The 12,115-nt window shown below is 35.1% G+C and overlaps 1 protein-coding gene across 1 annotated transcript; it reads left to right on the top strand.

The window, feature by feature from the left end:
- Window positions 1-7,591: 7,591 nt before the first annotated feature.
- LOC147078919 (trypsin-3-like) lies at window positions 7,592-9,783 on the top strand. Its single transcript, XM_085955485.1, has 3 exons — window positions 7,592-7,794; window positions 8,712-8,967; window positions 9,475-9,783. The coding sequence occupies exons 1-3, from the start codon at window positions 7,592-7,594 to the stop codon at window positions 9,766-9,768; spliced, it is 753 nt and encodes a 250-aa protein (XP_085811611.1). The 3' UTR covers window positions 9,769-9,783.
- The last annotated feature ends 2,332 nt before the right edge of the window (window positions 9,784-12,115 follow it).

Here is a 12,115-nt window from a genome sequence, read left to right as displayed (position 1 = left end):
AATAAAAATATTTCTCTATGTCATTAATCAATAATCATTTTTTATTTGCGAAAAAATAGATGTTTATTGTTCAATAAGTTATTGATTATGTATCATTCTGTCCATACTATAAATTGGATAATGTTGAAAAGGTATGCTGCCATGCTTTATAATTTATATATACTTTTTTTATAATTTTGTACCTTATACTTTCTTTTCATACTGCATATATTTATTTCTTCTTTACACTGTTTCTTTGTTTTTAAATGTCATGTTGTGAACGTCTTAAATTTGTAATTTGTAATGTTCACGGTATGTAAAAAAAAAAATAATAATTTGAAAAAGTAGTTTTTTTTATGGGCAGAAGATTATATTTTCGATTCTAACTGGGCGTCTTACGTGGGCGAAGTCGGTGGAGCATTGAGCTGCGCGCGCAACTCAAACATTTATCCGTGTGTGAAAATTTTCGTAGACAAAGTCTTTTTTTGGTTATATGTTTATACGGTTATACGATTGAGTTGCGCGCACCGCTCAACGCGCCGCCGAACGCGCGTACCTAAGACGAGCCGTAACAAAATCATATCTCCATCTCATTAGTCAATAAGCATTTTTTTTATTTGCTAAAAAATAGATGTGTATTGTTCAATAAGTTATTAAGTAGGCAGGTACCTGTATAATAAATACTATTATATGGAGAATGTTGATAAGGTGTATGCACATAACCTAATTATAGATAAATTCGCAAAAGGCCACCGTAAACACACTGGCTTTTAGTATCGCCACTAAAACCCAATGTAGTGATGATTGCTTATTTATTTATCATCATCATCAGCCGGGGTCAATCCACTGCTGGATGAAAGCCTCCCCAAGCTTTATTATAATTCTCTCTTTTCCCTGCGTTTTGTTGTTTTATCTAGATTGCTTATCTACACTGTAAATAGAGAAAATAATAGAATTTCACAAAATTTATTTTGATGTTGCCAGATACATTAGAGATCATTATAATATAAATATAAATTAAAAAAAAAAAAACAGTTTAAATCATCCGAACATAATAATGTGAAAATATTACATGTAGAATATATTATCGTATCAAAAACATATGGATTAATGAGTTATTATGGAGGAGTATGTTAAATAGTCCAAATTATATATGAATAAATATTATATACAGAAGGTTTCATATCGATGAAAGAAGGAAGTAGAAATGGTGGCAATCCAAAAATCTGATACTATATAACTTAATCTCACTCAAGTAAAATAATCCACATTTAAAGCTATTTTATTACTTAAGCGTTCATTTGAATCCTATTGAGACTATCATTTATTAGTATAGTAGAATAGCTCTACAATCCCTGTGGAGAAATTTCAAATACATATATAATTTCTCGTGTATTAGGTACATATCGGAAACACAGAACGAGTACCGGTCAGAATGACAGGATTGTCACCTATATTGGTATCTTGCCTACATTTATGTCTCTTGTAATTTGAAACTAACATTTCGTTACCTTACTTTGAAAAGGTTCTAACTGACATTTTGGCCTAAAATGACTTTTTGATGTGAAAAGGTTCCATTAACCATATTCTATCATATACATTCATTTCAGAGTCATCTATTGTAAAATATGGGAATTAGCAGTATGTTGGAGTTCTATCTACATGTCTTTTTATATTGAAAATATGACCATTCCAAATTTCAAACGCTCATATCTCAAAACATGGTCAAGTGCAATTAGAACCTTTTCAAAGTAAGGTAACGATTTGTAGGATAGCTTTAGAATCCTTGTAGAGAAATATCAGATATCAAAAAATATATCGTCGTGGATCTACATAATATTAGAGACAGGATTTTCACTCGCCTATATTGTTATCTGCCATACATATTATATATTTTGTAACGAACTCTCTTATGAACGAATGCTTAAATATAAATTAATTCGAAAAACCCCCACCATAAAGGCTATCACTGATACAGGGTCCACATAATCGACCCAATCTTAAGCTTACTTCGAACTCATGAGTATTTACATATTAAAAATCTACATATACAAGCTATATGCAAGAGCTAGCGAGACGGCTGGTTATCGCCAGCTCGCTCTGCTTGTATAATTTACAATTCTATCACTGTGCAAAGATGAAAATATAGACACCACAATATGTAAACTGCGTTCGATTTACAAGAACCCTTTGAGTAGTTAACAAGTCAACAAAATCAGCCTCAACATCACATCAGTGATTGTTGTTTTTGCATGACAAAAATATCTAGGATTTCTAAAAAATAAAAATTCCATATCTGTTTCCTTCTGTCATTTCAGCTTACTGGTTCTTCTGTTGCTTCAATTTTCCGATTTTCCAATTCCAATTTTCCGTTTGTCGAGCCATGCGAATCGCTTGATTTTCGTCCCACGATTTGTCGCACACTTGGCTGCTCAATCTCAATCTGGTAATGAGTACAGGACTAGGTAATAACAAAGTGGCACTCTTTATGAGGCACCAGTTCTCCTTAATGAGATCGGATTGAGAAGTGCGCCACATGTGGTCGCAGAGCTTCACGATGTCAATTCGTTCGCATTTTAGAAACTTTGCCCGGCAACTGTTTTTTATCCGGATTTTTACATTCTTTATACTGTCCCGTGTAGAGGTTTACTCAACCCTACAACTGACGCATTATTGTATATGCTCTTTTATATCGCATAGATAATAATACGAACAGAAATTGACAGGCAATAAATAAGTAGCATTCCAGCTCTTCAACGGTACTGTCAAATTATGCGCGCAATTCCGCATAACGTTCAACTTAAAATCAATTGCCAAATTACAATGTAAACATATCAACTCAACATAAAAACTAATGTGACTGTATATTGCCGTGTGTATCCAAACTTATATCTAAAATACAAAACCAAGAAATGCAACCATTGTGTATCATTCCTCACTACCCAAAGTACCATATCACGCACATTCAACGCAACCTTCCAGAACAGATAATAATAACATCGAGGCTTCAGCATCATCTTCGATTAACCCCCAATACCCGCAGAAATATTCGGCATATTGTAATCTCTCACTTTATATGTATTTACACCTCTCAGCTCCGGCACTCCTAAGTGGAGTGGACGGAGTGGTTGAATCATTGTCGAGGTGGTTAACAAACATTTTGAGAAAACGGGTTATTATAGAATGAAAACACGACATTTTTACAGAGTCGTCATGGTTTATAGAGGCACTTGACGTCAGTGACGTCCCTAGGCAGCGCCAAACTGCCGCCTCATTTTTATACAGTATTTTTACCATCCTTTCATGAGTCCAATATCTAAGAAATGTGTTGTATGGATAAATTACTAACAAATTATCAGACTAATTATTCACATATCCGCACGTGTCATTTCTGGTCACCAAGGACGTTGAAAGGCAACATAAGTAAACTATATATCGCGAACCCGAGAAAACCAGCGAGCTGAATTTTTAAATGAAAAGATGTTTTCGTTATTACTAAGTTTATGTAGCTATTTCTATATATTGCAAATGATTTTCCTTGATGCCGCCCTGCGAGTAACTGCCGCCCCCAGGCGACGCTCAATCTGCCTACTCCCACGGGACGTCACTACCTAACGTGATGAAAGCTACACAAATTAATGAGCTATATTAAATATTTGGTTTTCTCTACATTAACAGCGAGTCCTAGTATGCTGACCCTTTTCGGTTATGAAAGTACTTAAATTCTAGTCAATTATAAATAGCAATGTTGTCCGCATATGCAAATATGCTTTAATTACAATGGGTCCAACTAATCGACGCTTTTTATGTCTCATTCAAATTAAACTTATCTAGATATCTTAAGATAAGATTCACAATTTTTATTTTAATTGTCTTGCCATTTCGAAAAAAAAGATAAAACGATTATGAGTGTATATAAATATAAGTAGAAACAAAGCTATATCGGCAAGATTCTATCAAATCATCAGATTAATGAGTACGTCTTTATGAAACGACTTATATATCATTGTCTGGATTCTAAAGGGCTTTATGTTATCTTCACAGGGGAGACAGAGAGTCTAGTGGTATTGTATGTATATGAATGTTTTTTCAAATTGAATTATAGTTCACGAGTTTTTTTTATTTTAACATAATGTGTTATTACTAGTCCGTTTGATATGCCTGATTAAGACCGCGTGTGATGCGAGCCGGTTTGGTCTAAAGGAGACAATGTTTATGCTATCATCTAAAATAATACCCCTACGAATGAGACAATCAATAATTATTAAATCACATTTATTATTTTTTGAATTAATCTGTATACTGTCTTTCTTTACAAACATTTTTTAAAGATCTTCTCCTAATAAAATGAGAAGCCATGAACTAAAATACATTTTACTAGGTTAATTCACAGGAAAAAAACACTAGTTGTAGAACAGTCTATCATAAAAAATGACCCATTTATCACCATGGATTACTTTTCGCTTCAGAAATAAGTATGTTTATAAAAATGTTTTCGAATAAAAGATAATTGTAAAAAAAAATTCTTTATTCACTCAATTTGATCCATCCATCTGGCTCTTCTTTGCTCTGTTTAATTTCCACCTGATGATGGAATCGATGAATTACCACCATAGCCCCCACACCCTGAAGCTGACCCCCAGGGTAGGATGATTGGTGGGGGGGATATCTATCGCTAAGGGTAAAGTCAGAGTGACGCGCTGCAGTAGCGTTATCCATACAGTTCATTTTTAGCGATTGTTTATATTTTTAATAATATGTACGAGTACATCCATTTGAATGATGGAGTTGTCGAGTATCAACACAGTAAAAAATTGCATCGTACAACCAAATAGTTTTAATTATTAATATCATATTAAAATAGCGACTTTTTTACTATTAGGTCAAATTTGTGATCTGCGTTTATATCACTTATCTGGTCGGCTCGCCACGCCGGGCCCTTCCTGAGCTCGGCCCCCCAGGCTAGAGCACTGTCAGCCGGGTCTAGGACGATTTGGCGCCGGGACAACTGGCAATTCGCAAATAAATAGACGTTTGGTTTATACGTACTTTAAAAAGGAGATTTAATATTATTATATTATGATTTAATAGTTGGTGATAATTATTTTAATTTATTATTTTAATACACACGTAAATAATGATTTAATCGTGCATATGTTTAAGTTACAACGAAAAAAGAGTTTTTTTATTTTTATAGAAAGCCTTGGTAATTCTCAATCCGCAATAAAAAAAAATATTATGTTACCAGTAAAATGAATTACAACTACTAAGTAGTAGAAAGAAACTGATTAAAATTCATCGCATACGTTCTGTTTACGTGTCTACGACAGTGCGGCGTCCAATTGTCCTGGCGCCCAGTTGTCCCATTCCCCTGTCATCACATACTACGCATGGAAAATAAAAAAAAAATGAAAAAAACCCGTGATGTTCATGACAATACGAGTAAGTCCCTATTTGGTGACAGTGGTATTCCATTGCAGGATGCAAACCATATCCATCGGGACATGTTTAAATGTGTTTGGAAATATAAGTGTTACTCAAGTCGATTGTACAGCTGTTCGGGCCATCGAGCTGTCCAACCCGTCCAACAAAATTTTATGCATAGATGACACATTATGTTTCGGGTTAGATGACACGTTGTTGACGGGTTAGATTATTAACATCACAAACACTATTTAACTCGAATTTTCTAATTAAGTTATGAATAGTACCTAACTAAGCTCTGAAGGCCAATTTTTTTTGTTTTGATCACAAATTTCACGAATGCTCGAAGCGTACCTCGAATCAATGACATTTTTAATGGACAACGCACTCAATAAAGTAGCTAGCAAGTAGTTTCGCGCATAGCAACATTCGCATATATATATAGGTATACGTCACGTGACAAAATTTTGCAATTTCCATTATGCAATATCACGCATCGGGAATTTGTAGCAATATCACCTTTATTGTAATGGCGTTACAACAGTGTTTCTAGTGTCAAGCGAACGATATTGACATTAAAATATGAATTGTTCCATTCGGCAGACCCGACAAAAAGCATCGGGAATTTATAGCAATATCACCGTTATGGCGTTAGAACAGATTATACCATTCGGCAGACCCGACAAAAAAGTGAGTGTCATTTTTTTTTGAGATGCTTCGTCCATATTTATTTCATTAACGCCATTACAATAAAGGTGATATTGATATAAATTCCTGATGCTTTTTGTCGGTCTGCCGAATGGTTCGGTTCGAACGGGTTCGATCAAATGAACATTGATACTCGATACACTGTTCTAACGCCATTACAATAAAGGTGATATTGCTATAAATTCCCGATGCGTGATATCGCATAATGGAAATTGCGTGACGTTTACCTATACATGTGCTAATGTCGCTATGCGCGAATTAACTTGCTAGCTACTGTATTGAGTGCGTTGTCCATTAATAATTTTATTGACGTCGTACAATATTTGTGTAATAATTGTGTATATTTCCATGATGATTTGTCAAACAAAATTGAATACAAATAATGTCAATTTTGGTTGGAATCAGAAAAAATGGCTGGTATGACATTTTAAAAATCTATAGTACTAATTTGTTAACCCCTTATTATATACAAAAAAATATCACAAAAGAAAAGAGACAAAGAGAAGATGTTCCGTTTAATATGTAGTTAATATGTAGTCAGGGATATGACGCATTCAATCAGAATGAATTATCATTTACAAAGGTCGAAAAAAGGTTAGGTAAATATAAGCTCTCTTAACTAAAATACTGTAATATAAAAACATTTTGTGAATTTCACTAAGTTAAATAGCACTTACTCATTTAGGTTCAAATGACTGCATCCAGGATGGTCGAGTGGTAACGTGTCGGCTTATAATGTCGCGGGTAGTGGATTCTCAATCACGGTGGTGAATTCCCGCGTGGTTTTTTTAATATTTGTTTGAGACAGTTTCAAGTTAAAATAAAGATCTGAATAAACAACCATAGGGCATGAGTAAAATTATTAATTTATTAAAATATTTTGCTAGATTTTTACAGAATTACCAAAAATATTAAAATTGTGTAGGTTGGTGTTTTTTTTGTAATCCATGAAAAAAATATAATACCTAGATATTATCACTGTTATCAAATTTTCATCATTTCCATAAGCATTGACTATGCATTTTTTGATATTATATTATTATAATCAATCAGATTTTACATGATTAACGGACCTATATAAACGAAATTAAGGTATCAGCTATCATTACATCACGATGTTTCGTCTTGCAGTGCTTGCTTGTTTCCTGGTCTTTGTAAATGGTGAGTAAAATATTTTTTACCTAGCTTATTATTCTATTTAAATATATTACTTAGATTTAATTTTTAATTTCATTGAATAGTGGATTCCAATATTATTCAATAAAGCATTTACTTGACCAGCCAAACTTTAAATACGTGTGAATTAAAAAGAGTAAAAATATATGCATAGGCATTCGTAGCTAGTTTGCAGTATACACTACTGAATTATATTATAACGTATTTGGTTTTATTTCTGTTCTTTGAACTGAATGTTGTAAAATACAAAAATAAACAATAAAAATATTTATCTTCGATGCCAAACTGCGAAATATTTGAAAACATGATTTTATTTTTAGGCTCTGTCCTTCCCTCCATTCCTATCGAGGATGAGAGGATTGTTGGAGGAACCCCAGCTGATATCAAGGAGGCTCCTTATCAAGTCAGCCTATTCGTCCAACACGTTAATTTAACCATCTTCCATCAATGCGGAGGATCCATTATCAGTCGCAACGTCATTCTGACAGCTGCCCATTGCTTTCTTGAGTAAGTAATGATTATTTTAGCATACAAAAGTTACCAGAAAAAGTTATGAGCTGAATGACTAGTCTTTTTTTGTCTGCTGCTTTGTTTATTACGAGGTTACAAAGGCAGCTCGCCATCCAAATGGGGTTATTTGGAGCAAAATTCTTCTCTATGCGGAATATCTGAAACTCATCTCAATTCACATATTCGACGCTTGCATTCTGACTGAATAAGCAGCCTTTCATCACACTTTCAGTGAAGAGGTAACGTTGGCCTGGCTCGACCACGTACTGCGAATGCTTCAAGATAATTTTAACCTGGCTTATCGGTTCTTCAAGCCAACTGGATCTCGGTATTCTAAAAAGCCTCTTAATAACACCCACAGAGTATCTCGAAAATTATCTAATTCAAACCTTTATTTGTCGGTACTCTAGTTCTACAATTTTGTCGTGTGTCAATCGTAGTGCACTTGCCATAGATTTACCACAGCTGTATTAGAACTTATTTAATTTGTGTGAAGTTAAATCTGTGCGATCATTATGTAAATCTTTATTTTTAAAAACATATTGGCTTCCTTAACGTAGTAATTCATTATTCTCTATAGGTAAAATATAGTATTATAGCCTTTAAACATACGGTAATTCTATGATTCATACGAATTATTTATAATAAATAACTACCTTTTATTTAAAGTCCATATAATGTCGCCAATCGATGGCGATCGGCTTATTAATCAACAAAGGTAGATAATTGACTAACTAAGTAACAACTTACCTAACTTAATAATTGTAACTAGCATCTAGGGGCAGTCAGGGTTTTTAATGACTTTCTTGTAGAGACTGACAAGTTAAACGTGAGCTTCGTGCGAATCACGTTAAACTTGTCGGTCTCTACTTGCAAAATTAAATAATTTCATAATCGATTTTGTGGTCTTCCAGGATAAACATTGCTAATAAATGGAAAGTTCGTGCAGGGTCTACCAAAAACGATGGTGGCGGCCAAGTGATCGAAGGCACCAAATTTGTGAGCCACGAAAAATATAGCAATACAACTCACGATTATGACATCAGTCTACTCTTCTTGGCTACTCTTTTGAACTTAGGACCTGGTGTAGCTATCATCCCCCTCCCCAACCAAGGAGCTCCAGTACCAGATGGATCCAATGGACTAGTCACTGGATGGGGAAGGCTATCTGTAAGTATAAGTTTTCAGATATTAAATTTTTAGCAGTGTTGACAATAAGTTACTAGTTGTCAACTACCCTCGCCTTGCACGAAATACTGTATCTCATGTATCATGTTTTTTTTTATTGATAAAGCGCAGAAATCTTATGCATTATGATAACAGTATTTAAATAAATCTTCGCATATTGACAGTTTCCTGGATATTTTCTCCAGATTCCTCTGACCAACTATGTCAGTTTATTCCTAGTGCAGCGATGGGTAATTTTCTTTTTTGAATCCCATGGATGAATTCTCCTTCTGTTATTCAATCAATAAAATTGGCATTTTGGGATGTACATCGACCTTACCTGAAATGTCTCAAATAAACCAATTTTTATAAACACTGTGTGAATGGTAATTTTATGTAGGTTCTAAGATTCTAAGAATATAACCAGTCTTGCAAAGTTATTCAATTTTTACAGGTAATACTAATGTAAATTTATGAACCTATAAGTATATTTCTAATTTAACTTAACAGCAAAACGGCGCCCGGCCCACAATTTTGTACAAGGTCACACTCCCAACTGTCAACCAACAGCAGTGCAGCAAGGCATACGCCGGTAAATACACTATCACAGATAACATGATATGCGCCGGTCGTCTAGGAGTCGGAGGTCAGGATGCCTGCCAAGGAGACTCTGGTGGCCCACTCGTAGTTGGTGGAGTACTCATTGGAGTCACTTCATTCGGTGCAGGATGTGGCGATCCTAGATTCCCAGGAGTCTGGGCTAGAGTACCAAACTTAAGAAACTGGATTAACAGCCACATGTAAATCCCTAATTATGATTTCCACTATTTGCTCTCTGTAATGTTCAAAATAAATCATCTTAGCATATATTACATATTTGTACAATATCATTTTGATATAATAATATTTACTTTTTATTTGAAATACATGTATTTTATATAAACATTTATAAAGTTAAGGTTTGTTGATTTTTTCCACCAATTTCCTTATACAAACCTCATATCTTATAGGTTAGTAATAAAATTAGATAATCCCAATATGACTTGATTCAAAATTGGAACCTTAAAATTACAAACTGCTTATAGAATAATAGTGGAAGATGTCAAAGGTTACTCCAATCCATAAGAGTGGTGCCGAGTCATCAGCGGAGAACTACCGGCTTCCCAGAGTCCCAGGTTCGAATCCTGGGTCTGGCAAATACACATGTAGTTTTTTTTTTAATTTGTGTATGAGTCAGAGTATGGACCTAATAGGTTGAGAAAGTTGTTGACATCCATTTCTCGTAAAAACAAAATCTGTTAATAACAAACCTATACTCTCTGGAGGCCTATACGATCTTATTAGGATCGGACATGGTCGAATAACAATGTTAATAGTCCAAATAATCTACGAATTATACACAAAAGCTTATTCATATCGGTGAAAGAAGGTGGAAGAAATGGTGACAAATGAAAAATCTGATAATATCTCTATATATATAAAAATCTCGTGTCACGATGTTTGTGGTCGAACTCCTCCGAAATGGCTCGACCGATTTTTATGATTTTTTTAATGTATATTTGTTAAGTATGAGAATAGGTCAACAAGTATATTTCATACTGCTAGGTGATTAGGGTATCTCTATCCAGAAAAATTTCTTTTATTTTTTTGACAATTTTTTTTGTATTTTTTTTTATTATTTGGCATCAAAAGATACCTATAACCCCAAATTTTCACCTTCCTACCCCCACCATCCCATTTTTTAATCGCGATTTTATTATTTTTGTATGAACAAATTTAACCGTCGTTCGTATTTCAAACAGAACGAAATTATTTATGTTGTTGAATGACAGATGGCGCTACGTCCGAGAAGAATTCAAGAGAAGCGTCGCGTCATTTTGACATTTCATTCGGCATATCACAACGCAGTGCGTGCAAAATTTTGTACGATTTATTTTAATTTATCTATTTTTATGTGCGTGTATTACAGTGCACAATGCCAGCAAGACGCAAGGGGGGCCATTTGGGCCGTCGAACGAATAAAGCAACAAACATGCGAAATAGTAGAGCAGAAAGAACAGACGAACAAATCCAACAGGATAACAAAAACGTGCGTGTAAGCATGTCACGATTGCGTGCATTTCAATCACAAGAGGCACGAGCTGAACGAAATCAACAACGACAATTGGAACGAAGCCAAGCGCGCCGGTTCGTAGTTAACACACGCAGAGCAAATGACCTACAACGCCAACAAGTACATCGAACATTTACATCCGCTTCGTTCCTTCGTCTCGCATTCGAGTACGAGCCAGATATTGAATATTCCGCTCATTCGAAAGTGCTGATTGGTGCTATGGACAAAGAATGTCCCCATTGTCATGCGCTCAAATTTAAACATGAGTCAGCCGGGATGTGTTGCACATCAGGAAAAGTGCAACTACCAGAAATTGAGATACCACCAGAACCATTGAACGGCTTGCTCATCGGCACGGTTCCAGATTCAAACCTGTTCCTGAAGTCCATTCGCACATTCAATTCATGCTTCCAAATGACTTCGTCCGGAGCAACAGAAATAGTTCACAATAATGCGGCAAATGGTCAACAATTCCATTCTACGTTCAAAATCAAAGGCCAAGTATACCACAAAGTAGGCTCATTGCTGCCAATGCCAAACGAACCACATACATTTTTACAAATCTACTTCATGGGCGGTGAGGACATCAATCATGTGAATGCACGTTGCGGCTACAATAGCCTCAATTCGCCTAATGCCAGGCGCATCGTCGGCGAACTAGACGCCCTGTTGAATGAGCACAATGAATTATTGAAATTCTTCAAAGCACACATGCACGAATCGCAAAGTGACAATCACGCCATTGTCATCAATCCTGATAAAACACCAGCTGGAGAGCACGTACGTCGATTCAATGCGACTGTTGTTGACGACATTGCTGGAATCATGGTTGGCGACCGCACATCGACGCGAGAAATCGTGATTCGAAGAAGAAACAATAATCTGGAGTTCATCGCTGACACACACCGTTCATATGACGCTCTACGCTAATTTTCTGGAAGGAACAAGACGGATATTGCATAAACAGTAAACAACGAGATCCTGTCACAGGTAATTCATTCATTATGAACATCATTACTCATTTTGAATTGAGAAAAT

This window comes from Rhyacophila brunnea, unplaced genomic scaffold (genome assembly GCF_057557595.1).
Source record: "Rhyacophila brunnea isolate RB1 unplaced genomic scaffold, BYU_Rbru_1.0 scaffold_10, whole genome shotgun sequence".
Lineage (NCBI taxonomy): Eukaryota > Metazoa > Arthropoda > Insecta > Trichoptera > Rhyacophilidae > Rhyacophila > Rhyacophila brunnea.
This window is presented reverse-complemented; position numbering and strand designations above follow the sequence as displayed.

What these genes read in the sequence shown, in the direction of transcription:
- LOC147078919 (XM_085955485.1), top strand. Translation starts at nt 7,592, where the DNA reads ATGATTTTATTTTTAGGCTCTGTCCTTCCCTCCATTCCTATCGAGGAT. An exon ending in GCTGCCCATTGCTTTCTTGA is followed by an intron (nt 7,795 to 8,711) that starts GTAAGTAATGAT and finishes GTGGTCTTCCAG; the next exon opens with GATAAACATTGCTAATAAAT. An exon ending in CTGGATGGGGAAGGCTATCT is followed by an intron (nt 8,968 to 9,474) that starts GTAAGTATAAGT and finishes TTAACTTAACAG; the next exon opens with CAAAACGGCGCCCGGCCCAC.